Source organism: Dama dama, chromosome 11 (genome assembly GCF_033118175.1).
Source record: "Dama dama isolate Ldn47 chromosome 11, ASM3311817v1, whole genome shotgun sequence".
NCBI classification, from domain to species: Eukaryota; Metazoa; Chordata; class Mammalia; order Artiodactyla; family Cervidae; genus Dama; species Dama dama.
The window spans coordinates 8,617,146-8,644,638 of NC_083691.1; the positions used below are offsets into that span (position 1 = coordinate 8,617,146).

The following is a 27,493-nucleotide window of genomic DNA, read 5'->3' on the forward strand; positions in this document are numbered from 1 at the left end:
TCAGACCCCCTAGCCACAGCTCACCGCGGTGCCGGGTTCTCCAGCCGTTAGCCTCAGGTGCCTGCCCACAAGCAATATGGCAGCAAGGGCGTCGCTGGAAGGTTGGGCGGAGACAGCAGTTCTCGCGACAGTCGTGCTTTCGGGTCTATATCCGGCGCAATCGTCCCACCTTCCGGTCTTTCGGCTTTCGGCTAGGAGGAGGCGAAGGTGCAACTTTCTTCGGTCGTCCCGAATCCGGGTTCATCCGACACCAGCCGCCTCCACCATGCCGCCTAAGTTTGACCCCAACGAGATCAAAGTCGGTGCGTGCTTTAGATGTGGCCGGGGCTTCGGGATGCGGCATCCCTCCCCGTATTCCGTCCGGCCTGCGGCCCCGCCGCGATGGCCTTTCCCACGTCGGGCTTCAAGGCCGCTGCCTCTTAGGGGCCTGCCCTCTGGTGCTGCGTTCAGGGCGCTGTGTGGTCGTGGCCGAGTCTCTTACTCTTTCTGGGCCTCGGCTTCCCCACGTGTAGATGGGGAGGGAGGACCGGACGACCTGTGGCGGCTTCACAGCCCGCACGCCTTAGGGTAAGGTTTGTCTCCGGGCGCTTCTCCCTAGGCTGGGTTGGCCGGCGGCCGGGGCTGCCTACAAGCCGATGCGGTGTGGGTCTCGGCAGCGGTGCCTGAACCCAAGGCCGCCGTCCCTCCTGGCGCCTGGAGCGGTTCTCGCCTTGGCGGGAGGGTTGTCTTGCCTTGCTCTCCGCTGAGGCTCTTGGCATTTTTCTGAGAAGAGGCAAACGGTGGTGCGGCCAGGCCCGCAGAGGACTGCGGAGGGAGGGCTGTGATTTGGGCGCCCCTTATTGCCTCGAAAATCCCATGGACAAAGGAGCCTGGTAGGCTACAGTCCATGGGGTCGCAAAGAGTCGGACACGACTGAGCGACTTTACTATGCGGAGGCACTAATCCTTTCTTTCTCTCAGTGTACCTGAGGTGCACCGGTGGGGAAGTCGGTGCCACGTCTGCCCTGGCCCCCAAGATCGGCCCGTTGGGCCTGGTAAGTCATCACTGGAGGGGAGGGGCACTTATTAAGACTCTAGCTTGCGCAGACACGATTGCCTCTGAGGTGTCGTTGATAGGGACAGATTGCCATCCCCTGCTAAGCCTCTGAGCCACTGAACTGGCACCAGCTGCCGCAGGAAGGTGGTACATAAAGGTGGAATCTGGTACTTGGAACCTGAAGTTTTCCAGTGTGTCTTAATTACTGCTCTGAGGGTACATGAGGGATGGGATAGAGGTTTTTGAAGTCAGGAGTGATAATTCTGTAGTCTGCTTGGTCTGTTTCTTAGGGAAATGGGTATATGGCTGCTGGAGGATTGAATGGGGTATGAAATGGAGACCTTTGTGAACGTTAGAGTAGCTAATGTTAACTCTGCTTTCAATCTACTGATTCATACACTTGGCTTTACCGAGTGTCCTGGAGAAGGAAATGGCAACCCACTCCAGTATTCTTGCCTGGAGAATCCCAGGCAGACTACAGTCTATGAGGTTGCAGACAGTCGGACACTACTGAGTGAGGAACACAGACACCTAGGGTCGGACTTAATTAGTCTCTTTTTTCTTGAATGTAATCAGGTCTTTGTTCTTTGGGCACTGGGCTCCCGTCTGAGAAGTTAACCCCTCATGGTTTTCCTTAAGCAGCGGCCGCCTTACCTCTGTTGTCCCTGAGCTCAGCTAGTGCTCACTGGGTACCTCTCTTGTTCCGTTCAGTCGCTCAGTTGTGTCCGATTCTCTGACCCCATGGACCGCAGCACGCCAGGCCTCCCTGTCCATCACCAAGTCCCAGAGTTTACTCAAACTCATGTCCATGGAGTCGGTGATGCCATCCAGCCATCTCATCCTCTGTCGTCCCCTTCTCCTCCTGCCCTCAATCTTTCCCAGCATCAGGGTCTTTTCAAGTGAGGCAGTTCTTTGCATCAGGTGGCCAAAGAATTGGAGTTTCAGCTTCAGCATCAGTCCTTCCAATAAATATTCAGGACTGATTTCCTTTAGGATGGACTGGTTGGATCTTCTTGCTGTCCAAGGGACTCTTAAGAGTTTTCTCCAACAGCCAGTTCAAAAGCTTCGTCGGTTAACCTCCTTTATATAATTCTCTTCAGGGGATTATTGCCCAGACCGCATCCCCATAGGTTGACTAGGATTGGTCAGACATCAGGAACATGGTGTCTTTAAAGATCCCTTGGTGATCCAAATGTAAAAGATACCACATGGATCTTTAGAAGAGGGTAGGTAAGGGACTTGGCCCCACTATGGCCTTAAACCTCAAGGTTACAGCCTTGGATAAGCTAAACCCATAGCCTCATTTTTCCAATTTAATTATGGTGATAGCCATACCTTGATTAGGTAGGGACAGTTAAACGTGTTTCAGAAAGCTTGCTTGTGTGCGGCCAAGTGAGAGGGACTGGGCAGATTTTCAGATGGGTTTCAGTTGGGCACAGTGTGATTATATATATACCTTTTATTTCTACAGTCTCCAAAAAAGGTCGGTGATGACATAGCCAAGGCAACTGGTGATTGGAAGGGTCTGAGGATTACAGTGAAACTGACCATTCAGAACAGACAAGCCCAGGTACTTGGTTTGAGGGAGGGCAGAGGTAGGGATACCTGGGAGGCAGGTTTTTGCTGACCTGCCACCAGTGGTGAGCTAAAAGCAATTTTTCTTGTGGGGAGGGCTGTTTTGAGAGCATGGTTTAAATATTAACTCTTCTCACTTTTGAGACACTGGGCAAATCAGTGTTTGCTGGGATAGGGTAGGCTGTGTTTCTGGTTGTGAAAATTAGCTTGAATGTACATTTGGTAAACAGTGTCTGGCCCATGGTTCCTGAGAGCCAAAGTGCATGGTATTATTGGTTCTCCTTAAAGGGTGGCATAGGGCTTATTCACATGGAGAATCTCTTCTGCAGATTGAGGTGGTACCTTCTGCTTCTGCCCTGATCATCAAAGCCCTCAAGGAACCACCAAGGGACAGAAAGAAGCAGAAAAACAGTGAGTGGTTTTTTCCCTGGTAATTGTGGGTGGTGGTGTGTCCAGTGTAATAGACATCTGTACGTGCTCCCTTTAAGGAAATAGGGATGGCACAGGTGTCTGATGTTACAGAGCCAGGCACTGCCCACAAGTGCCCTGTGGCTCTCCCCAGTCACTGGTGTGGAACAGATCCCCTCAGCACTTACAGGAGGGAACTGTCCAACAGGGTGAATAAACAGATAACCAGTAATTGGGGAAGGGCAGCTTCCTAGTTGGATGACATACAGACAGCTTTTACTAACCTCAGTCACTTTTTTCTCTTCAAAACAGTCCCTTACATGTAAGGTTAACAAAACTTGATTTTGTGTCTAGCCACCCGCCACTGCACCTGACCAGTTTTCTGTTGGCTGGTGCAATCCAGTGGTGAGCTAAAAATAAGCCCAGCTTAGGAAACAGGGTTATTCTTCATGTGGATGACTCTGTGCCGAAAGCATGGGAACAGGCTAGAAATGGATGAGGGAAGATGGACTGTGGTCTGCCCTGGCCTCAGGTGGTAACAAAGCTTCTCTTTTTTCTTTTCTGCAGTTAAGCACAGTGGAAACATCACTTTTGATGAGATTGTCAACATTGCCCGGCAGATGCGGCACCGGTCTCTAGCTAGAGAACTTTCTGGTAAGAGCAGAACAGTTTGGGGCCACCTTAGTTGTAACTTGAGATGTATTTGTTTAGTGGCCTTTTCCCAATTAGAAAGGGCTTTTTTACTCTGTAAGACCTGGAATTGGAGTGTCTTTTGGTTTGAGTCTGGGTATCATAGGATCTGTGGCCAGTTTGCACTTGGAGTTTTTAAATGATACTGAGCGCTAAGTTTTGGATTAGGGGAGCAATTACCGATTACCAATTGCCAGTTCTTGTAATGCATAAAATAGTTGTTCCTTGTTCCTCTCCTCACCTGTATCCTCTCTGGTATCTGAGAATTGCAAGGGACTGACTTCCCCTCTGATTCCACCTTCTCTTAATGACAGGAACCATTAAAGAGATCCTGGGGACCGCCCAGTCTGTGGGTTGCAATGTTGATGGCCGACACCCTCATGACATCATAGATGATATCAACAGTGGTGCAGTGGAGTGCCCAGCTGTAAGTAACTTCTGCACTGATATGGTTAAAATTAAGGTGAAAACTGGAGGGGGAGCTAATGTACCCTTTGAGATACTATAGAAAGTTCTTGAAATGCTCAATAGTGGGGGATAAAGTTTTTTGTCCTGTTATTGAGAGGTTTCTTTTTTCCCCTCAACAGAGTTAAGAACTGCAAAGGAAAAAGAAAAATAAAGGATCATTTGACAACCAGTGGACTTTCTGATGTAGCTTCTTCCTTGGCGGGGGCAGGGGAGCCGAGTCTTTGTAGTCAAATTGTGGTCATTGGGGCCAAGGTGACAGATGAAGCAGCAATCTGTGTAGAACAGAATTCTGTCCTCAAGAAAATACTGTTGGTCAGAAAGAAAACTTGGGAGTTGAACATAATAGAAAATATGTGTGGAAGAAGCTCTTCCCAAACCAGTTTACTCAGTTGGTGAGTTGCATGCCCAGGGCTTTGCTGTCCATCCCAGCACACAGCTGGGGCTGGCTCTGAATCACTGATGGGACAACCAAAGAACTTGATGTTTATGGTCCTTGACTGATCTCAAGTTGATGTAAAAGCGAGGTTAAAGTCTACTAATGTAGTTAGCAGTTCCTGGAGCCTCTCCCTTGTCTTTCCCTTAGTTCTCTTTTTGATTTTCTATCTAGAGCTCCTCACTCATTTGATTTGATATGCAACAAATGAACATCAAATACCTGGGTGCTGAGACAGAAGCTTGAAATACCAACTTGGAAGGGGCTTCTTTCTGGGTACTTAACTAAAAGGGGTTAGGAATGACAGCCCTACGACCTTCATTTCTAGTTGCTTTCCTTTCCCATTTTTGTGTTTTGTGTGTACGCTCAGACACTTTGCAACCCCATAGACTGTAGCTTGCCAGGCTCCTCTGTCCATAGGATTTCCCCATGCAAGAATACTGGAGCTGGTTGCCATTTCCTGACCCAGGGGTTGAACCTGGGTCTTCCGCGTTGCAGGCAGACGCTTTTTTACTGTCTGAGCCACCAGGGAAGCTTAGGTTTAGGTGGTTTTTAACCACAGATGCAAGCAGGTGTGGAAAACTTCACCGGAAAGGACTATCTGAGATCTCCGAAGTGAGGCGAGTTTCCAGGACATGTGGCAAAGTTACCAAGGAATCAAAGCTAGAGGCCTTGGGTGACAACCATCCCACACTACATCCCATCACTAATGGGGAATCGGCATACCTATCAAAAAACACCAGGGAAGCAGTTTATAGCAGGTAGGATCTACACTGGTGGTGTAATGGAGAAAGGAGCAGGCTAACAGGCTGAAGAGCTTGATCCAAGATAACTGGGCTGTCAGGAAGGAGGGAAAAGGAAAACTGACTCACTTGCCTTTGAACCAGGAAAGCATGGCTGCCATCAGATGGCCCCAGTCTTGTTAGCCCTCCCTCTAAAGTGAAAGTCATAGTTAATATGACTTATTAACTATACATATTATATTACAACTATATATATTATAGTTAATAGCCTTAGGTCTATAACATGTTACAGCTATCTTACTCCAGGTGGAAAAAGCTAACTATAACTTGTGTGTGCCTGTGCTCAGTCATGTCTGACTGTGACCCCATGGACTGTATAGAACACTCCAGGCCAGAATACGGGAGTGGTTAGCCATTCCTTCTCCAGGGGATCTTCCCAACCCAGGGATAAGTTTCCTGCATTGTAGGGGGGATTCTTCATCAGCTGAGCCACCAGAGAAGCCCTCCCTCAGGGACTCCATTTAAAGGTAGGCACCTTGCTGAGGTTGTGGTTTGTGTGATCAGATTGGCTAGTTTTCTGTGATTATGGTTTCAGTGTGCGCCCTTTGATGCCCTCTTGCAACACCTGCCGTCTTATTGGGTTTCTCTTACCTTAGACATGGGGTATCTCTTTATGGCTCCTCCAGCAAAGTGCAACCGCTGCTCCTTACCTTGGATGAGGGGTATCTCCTCACGGCCGGCCCTCCTGACCTTGAACGTGGAATAGCTCCTCTTGGTCCTGCGCCCACGCAGCCGCTTCTCCTTGGACTAGGGGTTGCTCCTTTCGGTCACAGCCCCTGACCTCAGGCATGGGGTGGCTTGTCTTGGCTCGATGAAACTAAGCCATGCTGTGTGGGGCCACCCAAGACGGTTGTGGTGGAGAGGTCTGACTGTGTGTGGTCCACTGGAGAAGGGAATGGCAAACCACTTCAGTATTCTTGCCTTGAGAACCCCAGTATGAAAAGGCAAAATGATAGGATACTGAAAGAGGAACTCCCCAGGTTGATAGGTGCCCAATATGCTACTGGAGATGAGTGGAAAAATAACTTTATAAAGTATGAAGGGATGCAGCCAAAGCAAAAACAATACCAGTTGTGGATGTGACTGGTGATAGAAGCAAGGTCTGATGCTGTAAAGAGCAATACTGCATAGGAACCTGGAATGTTAGGTTCATGAATCAAGGCAAATTGGAAGTGGTCAAACAGGCAAGAGTGAATGTCGACATTCTAGGAATCAGTGAACTAAAATGGACAGGAATGGGTGAAATTAACTCAGATGACCATTCTATCTACTACTGTGCGTAGGAATCCCTTAGAAGAAATGGAGTAGCCATGGTCAACAAGAGACTCCGAAATGCAGTACTTGGATGCAGTCTCAAAAATGACAGAATGATCTCTGTTCGTTTCCAAGGCAAACCATTCAATATCACGGAAATCCAAGTCTATGCTCTGACCAGTAATGCTGAAGAACCTGAAGTTGAATGGTTCTATGAAGACCTACAAGACCTTGTAGAACTAACACCCAGTAAAGATGTCCTTTACATTATAGGGTACTGGAATGCAAAAGTAGGAAGTCAAGAAACACCTGGAGTAACAGGCAAATTTGGCCTTGGAGTACGGAATGAAGCGGGCAAAGGCTGGTCATAGCAAACACCCTCTTCCAACAACACAAGAGAAGACTCTACACATGGACATCACCAGATGGTCAACACAGAAAGACTGATTATATTCTTTGCAGCCAATGATGGAGAAACTATATATACAGTCAGCAAAAACAAGACCTGGAGCTGACTGTGGCTCAGATCATGAACCCCTTATTGCCAAATTCAGACTGAAATTGAAGAAAGTAGGGAAAACCACTAGACCATTCAGGTATGACCTAGATCAAATCCCTTATGACTATACAGTGGAAGTGAGAAATAGATTTAAGGGACTAGATCTGATAGACAAGAGTGCCTGATGAACTATGGATGGAGGTTTGTGACATTGTACAGGAGACAGGGAGCAAGACCATCCCCATGGAAAAGAAATGCAAAAAGGCCAAATGGCTGTCTGAGGAGGCCTTACAAATAGCTGTGAAAAGAAGAGAAGTGAAAAGCAAAGGAGAAAAGGAAAGATATTCCCATTTGAATGCAGAGTTCCAAAGAATAGCAAGGAGAGAGAAGAAAGCCTTGCTTAGCGATCAATGCAAAGAAATAGAGGAAAACAACAGAAAGACTAGAGAATGGGAAAGACTAAAGATCTCTTCAAGAAAGTTAGACATACCAAGGGAACATTCCATGCAAAGATGGGTTCGATAAAATACAGGAATGGTATGGACCTAACAGAAGCAGAAGGTATTAAGAAGAGGTGCCAAGAATACACAGAAGAACTATACAAAAAAGATCTTCACGACCCAGATAATCACGATGGTGTGATCACTCACCTAGAGCCAGACATCCTGGAATGTGAAGTCAAGTGGGCCTTAGAAAGCATCACTACAAACAAAGCTAGTGGAGGTGATGGAATTCCAGTTGAGCTATTTCAAATCCTGAAAGATGATGCTGTGAAGGTGCTGCACTCAGTATGCCAGCAAATTTGGAAAACTCAGCAGTGGCCACAGGACTGGAAGAGGTCAGTTTTCATTCCAATCCCAAAGAATGCTCAAACTACCGCACAGTTGCACTCATCTCACGCACTAGTAAAGTAATGCTCAAAATTCTCCAAGCCAAGCTTCAGCAATACGTGAACTGTGAACTTCCAGATGTTCAACCTGGTTTTAGAAAAGGCAGAGGAACCAGAGATCAAATTGCCAACATCTGCTGGATCATCGAAAAAGCAAGAGAGTTCCAGAAAAACATCTATTTCTGCCTTATTGACCACGCCAAAGCCTTCGACTGTGTGCATCACAATAAACTGGAAAATTCTGAAGGAGATGGGAATACCAGACCACCTGACCTGCCTCTTGAGAAACCTATATGCAAGGTTAGGAAGCTGGACATAGAAGAACAGACTGGTTCCCAATAGGAAAAGGAGTACATCAAGGCTGTATATTGTCACCCTGCTTATTTAACTTATATGCAGAGTACATCATCAGAAACACTGGGCTGGAAGAAGCACAAGCTGGAATCAAGATTGCCGGGAGAAATATCAATAACCTCAGATATGCAGATGATACCACCCTTATGGCAGAAAGTGAAGAGGAACTGAAAAGCCTCTCGATGAAAGTGAGAGGAGAGTGAAAAAGTTGGCTTAAAGCTCAATATTCAGAAAACTAAGATCACAGCATCTGGTCCCATCACTTCATGGCAAATAGATGTGGAAACAGTGTCAGACTTTATTTTTCTGGGCTCCAAAATCACTGCAGATGGTGACTGCAGCCATGAAATTAAAAGATGCTTTTTTCTTGGAAGGAAAGTTATGACCAACCTAGATAGCATATTAAAAAGCAGAGACATTACACTGCCAACAAAAGTCCGTTCAGTCAAGGCTATGGTTTTTCCAGTGGTCATGTATGGATGTGAGAGTTGGACTGTGAAGAAAGCTGAGCATCAAATAACTGATGCTTTTGAACTGTGGTGTTGGAGAAGACTCTTGAGAGTCCCTTGGACTGCAAGGAGATCCAACCAGTCCATCCTGAAGGAGATCAGTCCTGGGTGTTCATTGGAAGGACTGATGCTGAAGCTGAAACTCCAGTACTTTGGTCACCTCATGCAAAGAGTTGACTCATTAGAAAAGACCCTGATGCTGGGAGGGACTGGGGGCAGGAGGAGAAGGGGACGACAGAGGATGAGATGGCTGGATGGCATCACTGACTCAATGGACATGAATTTGAGTAAACTCTGGGAGTTGGTGATGGACAGGGAGACCTGGCGTGCTGTGATTCATGGGGTCACAGAGTCGGACACGACTGAGCAACTGAACTGAGCCTTGCTGAGGGTGCACCCTCAACCTGTCTTCTTGACAGTAGTAACTAAATACTTGTCAGTCAGTTCCCCTGAACGGCTCAGAAAGTGCAGGCTGTGTGCAGCATCAGGGAGTCTCCCCCATCCCCATTCTAATAACAGTTGACCCTGGGATCCTCACTTGAATCCACTCCCCAAATCTGATACCTTAGTGGCCCAGTTATGGGGAGTACTTGTTCCCAGCCACTGTGCTTGGTTCTTTTGCAATAGCCCTCATTCAAGCAGAGATGACTAAGACAGACCACTGCAAGATACCTGGCCTTTTACGTACAAACCAAGTCCTTCACTTGTTCTTTATAAACCAAGGTTTCTGAGTTAAAGGTAAATCTTGAGAACAGTGTAACTGGAGCTGGGCAGTCTATGCTTACCAAGGTGTTGATAAAGGAGCACCACATGCAAGGTGTAAGGTGTAAAATAGTGACTATTTATTAAAAGGTGCTTTTGCATGTGGCTCTGGGCTAAGCGTTCAAATTACCTGTCAGGTCCCCATCCACTTCAGTTATGTTCCCAGTTACTCTCCAGCATGGAGTCTCTGATGTCTAATGAAAGCTGAACTACACCTGAAGGCCTTCCCACACTCTCTACATTCATAGGGTTTCACACCAGTGTGAATTCGCTGATGCTGACTAAGGGATGAGCTCTGGTTAAATGCCTTTCCACACTCATTGCACTCATAGGGCTTTTCTCCTGTGTGAATTATATGATGCCGAATAAGGGCGGAGCTTTCACTGAAGAATTTCCCGCAGTCATTACATTTATAAGGTTTCTCTCCAGTGTGGGTCTTTTGGTGGATTATAAGGTTTGTACTTTGGCTGAATGCTTTCCCGCACTCACTACACTTGTAGGGTTTCTCTCCAGTGTGAATCCTCTGGTGGTTTGTGAGGTTTGCACTCTGGCTGAAGGCCTTCCCACATGCGTTACATTTGTAGGGTTTCTCCCCTGTATGGATTCTCTGGTGCTGAATAAATGCCGCACAGTAGCTGAAGGCCTTCTCACAGTTGCTGCACTTGTAGGGCTTCTCCCCTGTGTGAGTCCGCTGGTGGTTGGTAAGATTTGCACTGTGGCGGAACGCCTTCCCACAGTCACTACACTCATAAGGCTTCTCTCCAGTGTGGATTCTCTGGTGCTGAACAAGGGCTGAACAGTCACTGAAGGCTTTCTCACATTCGGTACATTTGTAGGGTTTTTCTCCAGTGTGAGTTCGCTGGTGTTTTGTGAGGTTTGCGTTTTGGCTGAAGGCTCTCCCACATTCACTGCATTTATAAGGTTTCTCTCCAGTGTGAATCCTCTGGTGCTGAATAAGAGATGAGCTCTGGCTGAAGGCCTTCCCACATTCATTGCACTCGTATGGCTTCTCCCCAGTGTGGCTCTTCTGATGCTGAGAAAGGGAAGAACAATAACTGAAGGCCTTGCCACATTCGTTACACGTGTACGGCTTCACTCTGTGAGCTTTAACTGTACCTGCGTTCTTCCCAAAGCTCTCTGCGTGTGTGTCCCATGTACGGGATCTCACTTCTGTAGGAACTCTCTGCTGTGGAGAAAGGAATGGTCTCAGATTGAGGCTCTTCCCCAGTTCACTGTTCCTGTGCTCTGACTCCCCAGAAGGCATCTCTACACTTGGATCTTGGAATGATTCTTCAGAAATGTCTTGCTCAGGTGGTGATTCAGATATAATCTTCCAATCTGAAGAAAATTTAGAAAAGTAATTTTAAAAATTCTTTTGGTGGTAGAAGATGCTACAGTATGAAGGCTGAAGGAGCTGGGCTAAGCCTGTATGCAGACTGGTTCCATGCTTCACCCCTTTCACCCAGGATGTGTATGTAAGTGTTAGCTGCTCAGTCCGACTCTTTGTGGCCCCATGGATTGCAGCCCACCAGGCTCCTCTGTCCATGGGATTCTCCAGGCAAGAATACTGGAGTGGGTTGCCATTCCCTGCTCCAAGGGATCTTCCCGACCCAGGGATTGAACTTCAGTTGCCTGCATTACAGGTAGATTCTCTACCATCTGAGTCACCAGGGAAGCCCCAGGATGCTTCTGTACTCAACTGACTGACCAGAAAACTTTTCAGAGACATGAGCACCCTTTGCTCCCCGTCCTAAACAGCAGAAGTGGATCCTGAGCTTGCCTCAGATGCACACCTCTCCTGTTTTATTTCTGACACTCCTCTCCTGTGCTTTTGCCAAGTCCTGGGGTTGTCATGAGCTGTCTTCTTAGTCTCACAATTCTCAGTATGGTTTTGGGCAACCTACTTACCAGGTTGGGATAATTCACTTTAAAAAGCTTACGATTGATGCCAGCAGGATGAACCTTTTCACCTATGAAATCAGCAAGATTTCAAAAAAAAAAAGGTTAATTCTAGAGTGGGGATAAGGGTGCAGCAGTTGGGATGTCACATACTGTGTGGCTGCATAAACAGGAACAAGCTTTCTGGAAAGCAATCGGGCTGCACCTGTCCAGAGTCTGAAATGCTGACATCAGAATTCCACTAGTAAGAATCTATCCTGAGGAACTAATGAGAAATTACATAGAACTGCACTGATATCATTTGTTCTCAACACTGCATTATTTGTCAAATGAAAAGCAAATACCTAAATGTTTTAATAACAAGGAATGACTATAGTATAGCCAATTAAGAGACACTATTTAGGAGTTAAGTCATGTGTGCAATCTGTGCACTATAATTCCTTTTGTAGAAAGATATTTATTAAAAAATCCCTGGCAAACTATACAATGTGAAGGTAAGCTGTGTTGTCTTTATGTTCTTCGATGCTCATGTTTATTTCTAATGTTCTCCAGTGACAGTATTATTTTTACAATAAGTTATAAAAATCTTGCTTTGAAAGAATATGCAGTGATAAACAATACGCTGTTAAGTGCAAGAATATATAAAATTACATAGTTATCTTAATTGCTTTTATAACATGGACAGGAGTGGATGATATTTTTTTTTAAAAGAGTTGATTCTTTTTCTGGCCTTGTGGCACGGCATGCAGCAGCTTACTTCCCGGCCCACGGATTGAACCCTTGCCCCCTGCAGTGGACGAGTGGAGCCTTAACAACTGGACCACCAGGGAGGTCCCAATGATTCTTCCTCCTTGGGACCACATTCATTTTAAGAGAAAACCTTAAAGTGTGAGTTAACGTATAGCATTTGGGAAGTGTTAAAACTAATTGAACCCTCTGGTCCCAGACACCTGTCTGTCTCCATGGAGGCTTATAGCTACAGGGAGTGGAGTTTTAGGGAGACAATGGAGCTTCTTTTCTCAAGGGTCAATTTTCCTGAAATGGTTCTTCCTGTTTCTACCTTATCTAGGGAAACAGGTTAGTTTTAGGTGCCCTTTATTTGAATTTCTATAGAGAACCCTGATCCAGGTTGCCTGGGTTCAAATCTTGGCCGTACCTCCTGCTATCGATACAACTTTGGGCAAATTACTATACCTTGGATTTATTATCTGTGAATGTAGCTCTCTTACAGAATCATGAGAACTAAATGAGCTAAAACACAAATGACCCAGAACATACCTGAGAAATAGCAAGTGTTCTATGACTGCTTGTTATTATCTTGAACCTCTGTCTTGTAAATATGTTTCCCACTAAGCAGTTTTCCCTGTGAGTTGCATGTGCATCTGGAGCCTCGTCTACCAAGAGCACAGAAGTCCCTCTTTCGGGTTGAAGGTATCTCTATGTCACCTGATATTAGGCCTTAGAAGACTCTGACAGCTCTCAATTACTGACTGTCTTATCTGAGTGAAAGATGGAAAGAAGAAAAGTGATAATAAAAGAAGCAGTAGGAGAAAGGAGCAATTAAGGTTAGGTTAGGACTAACAGGCGGAGAAGGCAATGGCACTCCAGTACTCTTGCCTGGAAAATCCCATGGATGGAGGAGCCTGGTAGGCTGCGATCCATGGGGTCACTAAGAGTCGGACGCGACTGAGCGACTTCACTTTCACTTTTCACTTTCCTGCATTGGAGAAGGAAATGGCAACCCACTCCAGTGTTCTTGCCTGGAGAACCCCAGGGACGGGGCAGCTTGGTGGGCTGACATCTGTGGGGTCGCACAGAGTCGGACACGACTGAAGTGACTTAGCAGCAAGATACCACTACCTACCTACTCGGAGAAGGCAATGGCACCCCACTCCAGTACTCTTGCCTGGAGAACCCCATGGACGGAGGAGCCTGGTAGGCTGCAGTCCATGAGGTCGCTAGGAGTCGGATACGACTGAGCGACTTCACTTTTACTTTCATGCACTGCAGAAGGAAATGGCAACCCACTCCAGTGTTCTTGCTTGGAGAATCCCAGGAACGGGGGAGCCTGGTGGGCTGCTGTCTATGGGGTCGCAAAGAGTCGGACACGACTGAAGTGACTTAGCAGCAGCAGTAGTAGGACTAACAGGTTAGGATTCCGTGTTTCCATTGCAGGGGTCACAGGTTCGATCCCTGGTCGGGTAAATAAGATACGGCATGCCCAACCACAGAGACAAAAAACAGACCATGTGATGTTCATGAACTGTCTTGCCTCAGCTCACCTCTCCCCTGCGTGCCAGCTCCTGTATAAGAGAGTCTAATAATATCTCAAACCGAGTATACCCAAAAATAGAAGTGGTGATTTTCCCTTTCTAGCCAGTGACTTAGTCAGCCCTTCTATTCACCCAACTGCTCAGACCAGGGTCACCCTTAATGCCTTATCTCTCATATCCAGTCCCTAGTGAGTCCTGTTGGCTGTAACACCAAGTATGTCCTGAATGTTTGTCCTGACCCACCACCATCCTCTTATTGTTATGTCCTAACTGATCTCCCTGCTTCCGGTCTTCAACCCTGAAAGTCTAGTCTCCACACGTTATCTTCTCAAACACAAATCAAATATTATCCTTTTTCTGCTCAACACCTTCAGTGGCTTCCTATCTTCCTACTTGGATAAAACCTGAACGTCTTCCATGGCCTCTGAGTCTTATATGGTCTGCTGCCCTGCCCAGCACCCTTATTTACTGAGTCCTAGGGTCTTCTGATCCTAACACAAGTCAAACTCATCTCCACTCAAAGCTTCAATGCACGGTGTGGCCCAGGATGTTCCTTATGCAGACACTCAAACAGCTGGCTCCTTCTCTTCCTTCAGACCTCAGTGCCAATGCCACCTCCTCAAAAGTGGTCTCTCCTACTCATCTAATTGAGAATAGCCCTCACTGGTATTCCCATTCCTACAGTACTCACCACTATTCAACGTTCTACCAGTTATTTTGTTTACTCATTCTACTTACGTTCCTTGCTAGTATGTAAGCAGGGACTCAATCTTCTTCTCTGTTGCACCTCCAGTAGCTATGAATAAAACAACCCCAGGCATGGACCAAAGGGTGAGGCAAAGGCTCATCCAAGCCCTGGGTGTGTCTGTCACTGTGGGAGGGTGGGTTGGAATAACAGGGAACCCTGAACCCGCCCATGAGGCTCAGCAATGTCCAGGGTGCTCTGTGGGGCCTCAGAGCAGAGGTAAAACATCCCCGGGGCAGTGTTTTAGTTACTCCTAACAGCCAGACTTAAAACTCCTCCAATTACTTCACTTATCACAGAATTAATACAGTCCTACACTGTCAACAACTTTTTCATATGTACCAGTCTTATCAAGTAAGACAGGTTTTGTTATCCACATTTTTGAGGTATAGAAACACATGACCACAAGTTAGTGATTTACTCTGAGTCCACGCACTTGATACGCAGTAAGCCGGCACCTGGTGCATCTCCCATGGGTCCACATCCAAAGCTGCTTCCACACCAACACTCTACACTGACACCTCAGGGCACAGAGTTTCCACGGTAACACCTTTCCCAACTTCTCTTTCTCATAACTTGGTGATCTCAATCTTCTTCAGTACCCTTTTTAGGCTCCTGAACCCCTCTGAGACTGATGAAGCCTTTTCTCAGGAAAATGCAGTTATTGCCATAAAACCCTGCATTCCATCTCTGAAGTTCTACATGGGGTCTCGGGACTTAGGGGGAAAGGTCCTGCCTAACAAGGATGGTGAGCTGGGAAGGGGTGCGGCAAGGGGCAAGGAAGCAGCGGGGGAGTCAGGCTCCCTGTGAAAGAAAGTATTTCAGCGAGTGTGAGTGGTGCCTGCAGTTACAACAAGGACTGAGGTGACATGTGACAGGCTGCTTAGACAGAGGCTAAAATGGGAAGGAGAGAGTGCAGATAAACCCTGTGGAAAATAAGCCAGAGGCTCTGTTTTGTTTTCATTGACTCACAGCAACCATAATCAGATATAAAAGCATTAGGCTGCCTTTTTAGAAAAATTTAAAATTGTGTCACCTTAAAGCTGTTAAGTTCATTTGTACCTCTGATGCTTTAAGTTTCAAAATATCAAAAGTAGCTGCCCTGCCACAGCTGGGCCTGACTACAGGCCCTGCCAGAGGTCATTTACCTGCAAGGGCTGAAATATGAAAGTGAAGGTGGAGTGAGCAGCCTTAGATGAGCAGGAAGACATAAACATACATAGAAACTATGGTTTCCTGTGCTTTTGTTTTTCCTGAGTTTCTTAGTATCAGCTGTTGAGAAAATTCCAGCATGGCCATGAAGATGGGGTGCAGAATCCAATAGAGTCAGTCAGACAGGGGAGCAGCAGCAGGTGTCACAGCTGAAGGATGGGTAAAGGTGGGCACCTCAGACCCTCAATAAGGTGTACCTGAGGCAGGGAATGTGCTGGGCCGGCAAAAATGACTCTCATTTTCTGGAGGCCAGCAACACCACCTGTGCTTCCAAATACCTCCCAGCTTGGGGAGACTGAGGAGATGGTATGGAATAGAGGCCTTTGGAGTTTGACTGGTGTTTCTTCAAACCCAGCCTCGCTACTTTCTAGCTGGGAGGCTCTGAACCAGTGAGTCAGCCTCTCTCACCTTTATTTTCCTCATCTATAAAAGTGGCATAGCAATACCTATCTCCCCTGTTAAAATATTCAAATGTTTTCAAAGGGACTTTTCCTCCTGAGACTCTGCCTTGCTCACTCACCTGGACAGGCATTCCTTAGGCCGTCTCTCTTGAGCATCCATGAACCTTCCCTTTGTTCCAACTGGAAGTTCATACCAGGCTGGGAAACTGGAAGTCCTATTTAAAGGGGAAAAGAAGTGGACCTTAGAGATCTGCACTAAGTATAAATAGCTACCCAGAACTGGGGGAGGTGAACAGGTCATTCATTTCATTCACGCAATAAATAAACTGAGCACTGACTTGGTGCTGGCCACTAGGGGACACAGCAGTAAGAAAGACAGATAATGGTGCTGAAGTCTTGGTAGAGCATTTCTGAAAAGAGATAAAGAAACAGCCTCAAGGAGGGGTCAAGCCAGAGAGCTAAGCAAGCCCATAAAAGAAGTTACTTAGGAAGATGGGAACTTACTATGGAGGACCCCTTCTGGGAAATAGGAAAATGTGGAGGTAGAGCTTCGAGGGGCAACAGAGACCTTTTGCTGGTGAATGAGGAGGAATAAACACTGTCCCTCTGGTGCATCAGAGCCACTCAGGATCACTCAAGACTGGGAAGTACCACAGATTTTCAGAACTGAACAAATTCTGAATTTTAAATGGTTTCCTTACCCAGTAAGACCAGGTTTCTGGACTTTTCTGGCATCCCTTCCTCGAACCTGTCCCTCGGAGCAGGGGCCAACTGCCTCCATCCCCCCTGGGTAAAATCTACAGTCAAACTGCTGAAAGGTGTGGATCCCTGAAACAACAAGCACATTCCTTCTTGTCCAGTGCCCTTAGAATGTGAGGAGGCAGGGAGGCTGGCAGCTCTGGGTGTGGTGGTTAGTGAACCTACTAAAGGTCTCTGAAAGGACTTGGGGTAGTTCCAGAAAAGCACCACTGATCACTTCCTATATACCTAACACTATACTGGACACTCAGGCATGAAAATAAGTAACAGTCTCTCTGTCTTCACATGTTTATAATTCTTGTAGACTTTATATATAAATAGAAATATATATACATATGAGCAGTAATTGGGCAGAAACTAACAGGTACTCGGTAATTCAAAGTACCAACATAGAACAAAATTAGAATGTGTGAGTTTATGCGGCAAGGAATCAGCTGCAAATCAGCAAAGAATGTGAATGATGAATGTTTGCAGAACATTTAATAAATATTCCCATGAGCTCAGACATCTTACAGTAAGCAGGAGAGCCAAGCATATTTGCAACCACCTGTAACAATGTGTGAAAGAGAGGGATATTCTAGTTACTAGGATAATGGAAGAGGAGTCCTAGATGGAGGGCAGGGGTAGGACACTCAGGGAACACCACAGAGAGAGAAGGCAACCACCAAGTTGGCCTTTAAGGAGCAGATTCCTCAGATGGAGAAAGAGAAGGCTATCCAAAGCAGGGGAGGCATCGTGAGCACAGGCGTGGAGGCGGGGACATTTTTATCTGTTATCAGCCTAGGAAATGGTGCCTTCATGTACCTTGTTGGCCATGTCAGACACCTGGATGTCATCTTCCCGTTTTCCTGCAGCTCCCCACAAGTCAAATGCATGTTCGTTCTTCCTCCCCAGTAGCATGAGAATTCACACATTTCTCTCCACACCCCTACCACTGCCTTGTTTAAGCCAGTAGCATTTCCCAAATCTTAACTAATTTCCTGATTTCTAATTTTACCTGTCCTTCCAATACATCTTCACACCGAGAAATGCTTTAAATGGGACAGAGGGTCATTTTTAAAAACAATGAAATATTTAAAAACATTGGGGGTCTTTTTATAGTAATCAAGAGAGTAAAATCCTCTATGAAGATATAAGGGTTATGAACCAAATAACAAATATATAATTCATACGGGAAAAACTGTAGGAAATACGAGGAGAAATTTAAAATATGATAGCCGTAAGAGATAATAAATAGCTCATGCTGACATTTAATGCAAAATAAACCAAAAAATAAAGGTATGGAAGAAATGACTAATTTAATAAGGTTGAGCATGTAGAGTTGTAAAGTCCTACACCCTGCAATTACACTATACCTGCATGTTTTGTGTGGAGAAGAGACACAAACTATCCTCCATGTGGCACAGACCAGCCACATGTGCAGACAAGAAACCAAAGTCACAGTTTTGGCATATCTAAAAAATTAAGATCACAGCCAAAAACATTCAATATATCTGAACAAAAAAGGAACAAAATAAATTATGGATTGAATTCATGAGGTTAAAAATATTAATTTTAAAATAAATCCCCAGAGGGATGGGATGGGGAGGGAGGTGGGAGGGGGATTCAGGATGGGGAACACATGTAAATCCATGGCTGATTCATTATCAATGTATGGCAAAAACCACTACAATATTGTCAAGTAATTAGCCTCCAACTAATATAAATAAATGAAAAATAAGAAAAAAAAAAGATAACACACACTAAAAAAAATCAATCTAAGGAAAGCAGAAGCAAAAAAAAAAAAAAAAACTACTAAAAGTTTTCTTTTAATAAAGATTAGAATTGATGAGGAAATCCAAGAGCAGACTTTCTAAAAATGAAAACAGACCAATTCCTAGTTTAGTCAAGAAAAGGAAAGGGTGAAGACAGTTCTTACCTTCACAGAAGGACTATGAAATGGAGTTTATTGGAAATAATTCTGTAGAATACTCTTAATGATGGGGGAAATATTAATTCAATGCTACTAGGTAGAAATAAAAAGGTTACAAAGCAGGACAAATCATCTCTGGGAAAACAACAACAACAAGAGTACCTAAAAGCACACAAATCAAAAAGTTAAGTGTTATTTCTTTGTAGGAATAAAGGTGACTGGGGGCTTGGGTAGTATATTGTCTACATTTTCCAGGTTTTCTACAAAGAACATGAGTGTCTTTTGTAATTGAAAACCAAAAGCACTGTTAGTTTTTTTTTTTCTAGAAAAAAAGACTGCTTCTTGGAGTAAATTTCCAACTTACTTGGGGCCCTGCTGTGAGACCAGCTGCCATTCCTTCCTCTTCTGTGTCTTCCTCCTGGGGAAGGGCAGGGTCTGGAGAAGGTGGTTCTGGAGGAAGGGAAAGAAACCAATGAGGCAAAAAAGTTCACAGCTCATCAAACTAGAAAGCCTCACATTCTCACTCTAAAGAGCGTGTTCAGATGATATTATAGGTCCCAGGGCTCACTGGGGCTGAATTTGCAGAACTGCAATGGGGTATAAATTTTCCCATTTCCTTTTCTACCTCAGAAGTTCCATCAATCCACTCAGACACAGAAAGGCATTAAAGTGTAAAGACTGTCAAGCATTCCAGATTGACCACTTCCCAGCAACTTTTCTATGTGATCCCTTGTAAAGTTTCTGTGAAGATTTAAACACAGACAAAGCAGCTGACACAATGCCTGGCGTGTAAATATACAGCTTACAACTATTATCAATTAAGTTCTTTGCAGAAAGTGGCTCTGTAAATTAAAGACATTTGCTTAATCAAAAGAAGAGGTAGTGACCAAGTGGGATTCATCCCAGGAATCTAAGGTTGCTTCAATACATGAAAAGTAATCTATAATACACTGTATTAATACAAAGGCGGGGGCGGGGGGAGAACCCATACGATCATCTCAGTGAACACCAAGAGGCTATTTAAGAGAATCTGATACCTTTTGCTATAAAACACCTCCAATAAACCAGGAACAGAAGGGGACTGCCTCAACTTGATAAGAGGCATTTCCAGAAAGCCCAGAGCTAAAGAATGATGCTTTTCATCTAAGATCAGGAAAAAGACAAGGATGTCAGCTCTTGTCAGTTCTACTCAGTACTACACTGGAAGTTCTAGCCAGAGCAATCAGGCAATAGCAGGCAAAGTAATCAAATGCATCCAGATTGGAAAGGAAAAATTTAAACGATCTCTATTTGTAAATGGTATGATTTTGTACACAGAAAATCCTAAGAAATCAACAGAAAAACTATCATAGCTAAAAAAGTTCAGCAAGGTTGCAGGATACAATGTGAACAAACAATAAAAAGACACCTCAATTAAAAATGGGCAAAGAATTGAATACACAGTTCTCCAACTATATTTCTGTAACTAGCAGTGAACAATCTAGAAATGAAAATTAAAAGAGAATTAAAAGAACAAAACACCTAGGAATAAACTGAATATATGAAGTGCAAGACATTACACTGAAAATTACCAAATTTTTGTTTAATCTTTTGTCTGATTCTTTTTTTTAATTAATTTATTTATTGAAGGATAATTGCTTTACAGAATTTTGTTGTTTTCTGTCAAACTGCAACAGAATCAGCCATAGGTATACATATATCCCCTCCCTTTTGAACTTCCCTCCCATCTCCCTCCCATCCCACCCCTCTAGGTTGATACAGAGCCCCTATTTGAGTTTCCTGAGCCATACAGCAAATTCCCTATTTTTTAAAGTAGCTATCTATTTTAAAAATGGTAATGTAACTTTTATGTTACACTTTCCATATATCTCACCCTCTCCCCATGTCCATAAGTCTATTCTCTATCTCTATGTTTATGTCTCTATGTCTATCTCTATGTCTATTCTCTATGTTTCTCCACTGCTGCTCTGTAAATAAATTCTTCAGTATAATTTTTCTAGACTCTGTAAATATGCATTAGAATACGATATTTAGCATTCTCTTTCTGACGTACTTCACTCTGTCTAATAGATTCTAGGTTCATCCACCTCATTAGAACTGACTCAAATGCATTCCTTTTTATGGTTGAGTAATATTCCATTGTGTATACGTAACACAACTTTTTTTTTTTTTAGTTAATAACACAACTTCTTGATCCATTCGTCTTTCAATGGACATCTAGGTTGTTTCCATGTTCTAGCTATTGTAAACAGTGCTGCAATGAACAATGGGATACATGTTTTTTTCAGTATTTTTTTCCCCTCAGGGTATACACCTAGGAGTGGGATTGCTGGGTCATATGGTGGTTTTATTCCTAGTTTTTTAAGGAATCTCCATACCATCTTCCATAGTGGCTGTATCAATTTACATTCCCACAAACAGTGCAAGAGGGCTCCCTTTTTTCCATACCATTTGCAGCATTTATTATTTGTAGACTTTGATGACAGCTGTTCTGACAGGTGTGAGGTGATATCTCATTGCAGTTTTGATTTGTATTTCCCTAATAATGAGCAATGTTGAGCATCTTTTCATCTGTTTGTTAGCCATTTGTATGTCTTCTTTGGAGAAATGTCTCTTTAGGTCTTTTTCCCACTTTTTGACTGGGTTGTTTGTTTTTATGGTATTGAGTTATATTAGCTGCTCATATATTTTGGAAATTTATCCTTTATCAGTTGTGAAAACTACCAAATATTTTAAAAGGAAACTACAGAAGAGCTAAATAAATGAAAAGCCATTCCATATTCATGGACTGAAAGACAATAATCCTGAGATTGCAATATTCAGTAAATTAATTTGAGTCAATGCAGTCCTATCAAAATCCCAGCTGTTTTTTTTAAATAAAAATTTAGGAGCTGCTCCTAAAATTCATATGCAAATGCATGGGACATAGAACAGTCAATCTGGAAAAAGAACAAGAGATGGAAGACTCATATTCACGATATCAAAACTTTCCACAAAGCAACAGTAATTAAAGTAGGGTGGTACTATGGATAGACAGATCAGTGGAGAAGAACTGAGAGTCCAGAAATAAATCCATACATTTAGGGACAACTTATTTTCAACAAGAGTGCCAAGAAATTAAATTTCTTTTCAACAAAATAGAGGTGGGACACCTGGATATCTACATGCAAAAGAATGAAGCTGGACTCCTACCTCACACCATCTATAAAAATTAACCCAAAATGGGTCAGAGTTAAATGTAAAAGCTAAAACTTTAAGAAGAAAATATAAATCTTTATAACATCTGATTAGGCAATACATTTATTAGACATGATATCAAAAGTACAAGGAAAAAAATTAAGTGGGAGTTGATAAAAATTAAAAACTTTGTGCTTTAAAGGACACTATCAAAGTGAAGACACCTGCAAATCATACACCTTCTATGGGTCTAATATCCAAAATATATACAGATTTCTCTATATTAAAAACTCAACAAAGAAGGACAAATAACCCAACTTAAAAATGAGCAATGGATTTGAGTAGATATTTAAGTGAGATACAAAAAACTAGTAAGTATATGAAAAGATGCTCAACATCTTGAGTCACTGGAGAAATACTTATCAAACCAGTGTGAGATACCACTTCACACCCACTAAGATGGCTAAAATAAAAAAGACACATTAAAATAAAGTACTGATGAGGATGTGTGAATGCCTATGTGCTCAGTTGCTAAGTCGTGTCTAACTCGGAGACTGTAACCCGCCAGGCTCCTCTGTCCATGGGATTTCCCAGCAGTGCCTTGCTGTTTCGTTCTCAAGGGGATCTTCCGAAGTAGGGCTCAAACCAGTGTCTCCTGCATTGGCAGGTGGATTTTTTACCACTGAGCCACCAGGAAAGCCTGGTGAGGACGTACAGAAACTGAAATTCTCATACATTGCCACTGGGAATGTGAAATGGTGCTGCCACTGTGGAAGACAGTTTGTAGTTCCTCAGAAAGTTAAACAGAGTTACCATGGTTACACAGTAATTCCTCCCCTAAGTACAAACCCTAGCAAAATGAAAATATTTTCAAAAGAAAAGGTTTGCATGCACGTTCATAACGTTAATCATAATAGCGCAAACTGGAAACCACTCAGATGTCCATCAACTGAGGCACAGATAAACAAAACATGGTATAATCCATGTAATGGAATATTATTTGGCCATAAAAAGGATGTACATTTCTTCATGTTACGACATGGATGAACCTTGAAACATACTAAATGGAAGAACCCAGACACGTATACTGTATGATTCTATTTTCATGAACTGTCCAGAATAGGCAAATTCACAGGGACAGAACGATGAATAGCTGGCCAGGGACTACGGGGAAAGGAGACTGTGGAGTAGTGCCAGTTTCTTTGTGAGATGATGAAAATGTTCTGGAATTAAATAGTGGCGATGGTTGCCTAACTCTGTGACTATAATAAAAGTCACTGAACTGTATACTTTCAAAGTGAATATTATAGCATACAAATTATATCTCAATTAAAAGAAAAACAAACAAGAGTGTTAGTATAGTCCTCAGAAACAACTCTAAAAAAAGTAAACAAGTCTGAACACTAGTCTTAGTACAGACTTCACGTTACTGAGCTGTACCTATCCATTGTACTTATTTTCACCTTTGGTACTATGGGGAGGATGACAACTGTCCTGCTTGTGTTCCCGGGTCTCTGAGGGAAGATAACATGAAATGCTGGATTTGAAATTGCACTTGATAAGTGACAGAGCAATTCTTGGTCTAGGGGAGGATGGCAGTGCCTCACTGGTGACTATCACACACACATTCGTTCTGTTCTGGAAAGCATTCAAGGTGCTTTCAAAAGCATCACTTTATTTCATGCTTACAGTTCTTAGAAGTGAACGAGGTAGTTAACGTCATTTTACCTTTTCCTCCATGAAGAAACACAGGTCAAGAGACCTGGCTGGTATCCCCCAGCTTAAACAGGAATCCTAGTCTTCTGATTCTAAATTCCCAGGATTCGCTAAGATTTCACAATCCAACTGGGTTGAACCCACCCTCGGTATCACAGGAAGCCAACAGGATCCCATTCCGAGTATCCCTGGTCGCTTCAAGAGGGCTGGAAGATCAGGAGCAATAAAGGAGGCCCTGAGCACGTCCCATTTCCCTTTCCAGTGCCCACTTCTACTTTTTAATGCCATAGGTACGTCAACAAATCAGAGCCAGGAACAGGACAGTCAGAGATGATTCAGGACTGAGCTCTTCAACTTTTTTTGACCCCGTAATTATTCAAAAAAGGACCGTCCCCAACTACTTGTGGAAAGGATAACCGCTGAGTTCCGAACCGGGTCGCACAGCAGTACTGGCGCGAAGGCTGGAAGCCACGAACCGCTCCAACACGCCTCCTCACCTCCTTCCAGCATCCGGGTCCCGCCTCGCGCCACCGCCTCCCAGCAGTTCTCTGAGCGTCGGAGTCGCTTCACTGCAGCCCCAGCCCCGCTCTGGGCTCTTCTCTCAGGCCTCTCGCCTCAAAGGCCGGATCTGAGTCTGCGGGGCTGAGCCGGGTCCGTGCTGTCCGGCCGGGTCTCTCATTGTCTCCACAGCCACAGCCGGGCGTCGGCTGGGGAGCCCGTGACGCAACCGCCGACTCGGTCTCTAGCGGAACACCGCTTGAAAAAGCCCGCTCGCAGCCGTTTACGTGAAAAGGTTCCAGGATACGGCTACCGCTTGGAGCTCAGAAACAGCGGTCGCAGGCCCGCCTCTGAGCCAAAGGGGGACGCGCCTTAAAAGCGTCACTTCTGGCCATGCGCACATGCCTCCTTGCGCCGCGGGACTCCATCTCCCAGAAATCGCTGCGCTCTGTTCCTGGCCGAACAGGTTTTCTCTCTCTAGGTGTGAGGCTGTGACCCACGCACCTTCGTGGACCGTATTTCCTAGCCAGGCTTCCGGCAGTTCCTGCTCCCAGAAGGTGTTTCCCGTCACGCTTTATTGTACATGCCTTGCAGAGGTCCATCCACGAATCGAATACTCGGGCGTCTTGGCTAGGAAGCAACTTGGCAGCTAAGGCTCCGGGAGCGGTGCTTTTAGCGCAGGCGCTGATACGCCTCGTTTCTCCTCAATGATTTGACGTGCCCAGGACCGCGGCTCAGCGAGGTCCTCTCGCTAATCCTTCAGCTCGGGGCCCAACCCCAGCCACCCTCACTGGTCTTCGTGAGCCCTACAGAGAGTTTGGGGTTGGGGGATTAAAGGAAGTGAGGGCCCCCTCAGTGTGAACAGGGCAGTCACAGGTTGGCTTGGAGCACTCAAAGTATCCTTCAGCAGGAGGGAACGTCTTTCAGTAATTTCAGGGGCAGGAGCACACTTTAATAGAGTTCGATCAGAATTATGAAGATAGGAGTTTCCTGAATATTACGCCCTTGCAGGCTTCTGTGCTGCCAAAGGGGATATTTCAAAGTGGGCTTCCTCAGAGAATTGATGAAAATGTCCCACAAGCCTGTTGATCTTCACTAATCAAGCAATTTTCTAATGATCAATTTAGTTTTAGAGAAATTTTTTGACGTTAAGGAGATAAGAATGTATTACGTGGGCAGCAGAAATGAGTTTGGGGGTCCTGAACCTGTTTTCATTTTGTCTCTGTCCCTGTTAATCAACGCTAGTAAGTGTTTTTCCAATATAATTCTAAATTTGTAGGGTCTTCTGTGAACTTACTGGGATTCACTCCATGAGACAAGTCACACCCACAGATCTCTCTGAGATAAGCCCTTCTCTATCTTAGGCTTTCAGTGTCATATCCTTTTGGCTTTTCCTACTGTTGATGGCATTCTTAAGAGTACTTAAGCGGTTTGCCGTTTCCTTCTCCAGTGGACCAAGTTTTGTTAGAACTCTCCTCCATGACCCTTCCATCTTGGATGGCCCTACACTGCATGGCTCATAGTTTCTTTGAGTTAGACAAGGCTGTGATCAATGTGACCAGTCCATGGGGTCGCAAAGAGCCAGACACGACTGAGCAACTAAACTGAACTGAAACTTAGGCTTGAGTGATTTCCAGGCTTATAACTCTGGATATCAAGGCTGAGATGGATCTCCCTGGGCTAAAATCAAGGTGTTTTCCGGGCTATGTTCCTTCTGGAAACTCTAGGCAGAGAGTCTGTTTTCATTGCTTTTTCCAGCTTCCAGATGCTGCCTGCATTTCTTGGCTAGTGCGCTCTTCTAGCTGATGTGTTCTGCCCCTGCCACAGGCTCAGTAGGTGCTTAACCCCTAATAGCCACTAGGAGGTAGCAGAGGGTTTCCTGTCTTAGTCTTGCAAACCCACCTGTGGCCACTGGGAGGTAGCAGAGTGCTTCATGAATCTGTTCAGTCGCTCAGTCCTGCCTGACTCTTTGGGATCCCAGGGACTGCAGCAGGCCAGGCTTCCCTGACTTCACTATCTCCCGGAGTTGGCTCAAGGTCAAGTCCGTTGAGTCGGTGATGCCATCCAGCCATCTCATCCTCTTGCCTGCTTCTCCTGCCCTCAAATCTGTCCCAGCATCAGGGTCTTTTCAAATGAGTCAGCTTTTCACATCAGGTGGCCAAAGAATTGGAGTTTCAGCTTCAACATCAGTCCTTCCAACGAACATTCAGGATTGACTTCCTTTAGGATGGACTGGTTGGAACTCCTTGCAGTCCAAGGGACTCTCAAGCGTCTTCTCCAACACCACAGTTTGAAAGCACCAATTCTTCGGTGCTTAGCTTTCTTTATAGTCCAACTCTCACATCATAGCTTTGACTACATGGACCTCTATTGGCAAAGTGGTGTCGATTCTTCTCCATACACAGCGTGGCATTAGGGAATTTCTTGCCTTAGGTTCTCAGAAGCCAGGATTACCCTGAAAATTGTTCTGGGGGTGTTAGTGGGTGATGGGATGGATGTTGGTTGGCAGCGCACTTTTCTATCCAAGGCAAGGTAAAGCACAGCTTCTTCTGCACCTGTCCTCTGGGGACATTTCGTCTTGCCACACTTCTCCATGGACGTGTGCCTGATGGTCCTGGACTGGGTTCCTGTGACAGATACAGAACTGTCAGCTGGGGCTGCCTTGGGCCCTGAAGCATCTTGTGCTGTCATGGGAAGGCCTCAAGGAGTATAAGGGGACCTCTGAAGAGTGCGTGTGTCCATAGTCCTTGGTACCTAATAAGTAGGTGCCAGTAGTAATCAGGGGTTGCTGAGACAATAGGGTAGAAAATAAAAACTTGTAAAGATTTCAAATATTCCATGAAGCACCCCTTGAGCCTCACATGCCACTTTGCTTCTCATCTCCACCACAGCCTCCTACCATCACCCGCATGGTCTCACCACCACCACAGGAAACAGATTTGAGCACTTTAGTGCCATCCTCACATCTAAGTGCTTTACATGATCATCTCCTTTCATCCTCATAACCACCACCAAGGGAGGTAGCATCATTGTGCCCATTTTACAGATGGATAAACTGAGGTTTAGGGAGGTTAAGGGACTTGTCCAGCTCTCTCCACTGCTCTGCCTGGACCACTCCACGCTTCCGTTGCCCTTCTCTACAGTCTCATTTGGTCTCATTACAAGCTTAAGGTGTCAAGATGGGCACATGATGGGGGGCTGCACAACCTGAATAAAGTGAAT

At 44.9% G+C, this 27,493-nt stretch overlaps 3 protein-coding genes and 1 non-coding gene across 7 annotated transcripts in view; 2 read left to right on the forward strand and 2 right to left on the reverse strand.

Moving 5' to 3' along the window:
* LRSAM1 (leucine rich repeat and sterile alpha motif containing 1) overlaps nt 1-157 on the reverse strand; it is a 35,120-nt gene extending 34,963 nt beyond the window's left edge. For 2 of the 3 annotated variants that reach the window (XM_061154603.1, XM_061154605.1), the window contains exon 1: nt 25-157. The gene's annotated coding sequence lies outside the window, so the exon portion shown is untranslated. The remainder of the gene's footprint in view (nt 1-24) is intronic. The other variant, XM_061154604.1, reaches the window with a different exon arrangement.
* Nucleotides 62-4,556, forward strand: RPL12 (ribosomal protein L12). The gene is made up of 7 exons (XM_061154615.1): nt 62-302; nt 960-1,033; nt 2,507-2,605; nt 2,940-3,021; nt 3,586-3,672; nt 4,023-4,135; nt 4,296-4,556. Exons 1-7 carry the CDS (start codon nt 77-79, stop codon nt 4,299-4,301), a joined length of 687 nt encoding a protein of 228 aa, XP_061010598.1. The 5' UTR covers nt 62-76; the 3' UTR covers nt 4,302-4,556.
* LOC133065715 (small nucleolar RNA SNORA65) lies at nt 3,376-3,504 on the forward strand. Its single transcript, XR_009694974.1, has one exon. It is a non-coding gene; the product is annotated as a small nucleolar RNA SNORA65 (small nucleolar RNA).
* A 5,181-nt stretch (nt 4,557-9,737) lies between the features above and the next one.
* ZNF79 (zinc finger protein 79) lies at nt 9,738-27,446 on the reverse strand. 2 transcript variants are annotated; one of them, XM_061154608.1, is made up of 5 exons: nt 24,271-27,446; nt 19,245-19,330; nt 16,911-17,037; nt 16,329-16,424; nt 9,738-11,017 (listed from the first exon to the last, which is right to left on the reverse strand). In XM_061154608.1, exons 1-5 carry the CDS (start codon nt 24,281-24,283, stop codon nt 9,846-9,848), a joined length of 1,494 nt encoding a protein of 497 aa, XP_061010591.1. In that variant the 5' UTR covers nt 24,284-27,446; the 3' UTR covers nt 9,738-9,845. The 2 variants fall into 2 exon arrangements, with proteins under 2 accessions (XP_061010591.1, XP_061010592.1); XM_061154609.1 differs by lacking the exon at nt 16,911-17,037 and having other exon boundaries at nt 24,271-24,654.
* Between the last annotated feature and the right edge of the window lie 47 nt (nt 27,447-27,493).

Excerpts from the sequence above, each read along its gene's own strand:
- RPL12 (XM_061154615.1), top strand. The coding sequence starts at position 77 with ATGGCAGCAAGGGCGTCGCTGGAAGGTTGGGCGGAGACAGCAGTTCTC. Across the intron at positions 2,606-2,939 it reads TTCAGAACAGACAAGCCCAG|ATTGAGGTGGTACCTTCTGC; the intron begins GTACTTGGTTTG and ends TCTCTTCTGCAG. Across the intron at positions 3,022-3,585 it reads CAGAAAGAAGCAGAAAAACA|TTAAGCACAGTGGAAACATC; the intron begins GTGAGTGGTTTT and ends TCTTTTCTGCAG.
- ZNF79 (XM_061154608.1), bottom strand. Across the intron at positions 17,038-19,244 it reads GTCTCACAGCAGGGCCCCAA|GGATCCACACCTTTCAGCAG; the intron begins GTAAGTTGGAAA and ends TTGTTGTTTCAG. Across the intron at positions 16,425-16,910 it reads CAGAAACCTGGTCTTACTGG|GACTTCCAGTTTCCCAGCCT; the intron begins GTAAGGAAACCA and ends CCCTTTAAATAG.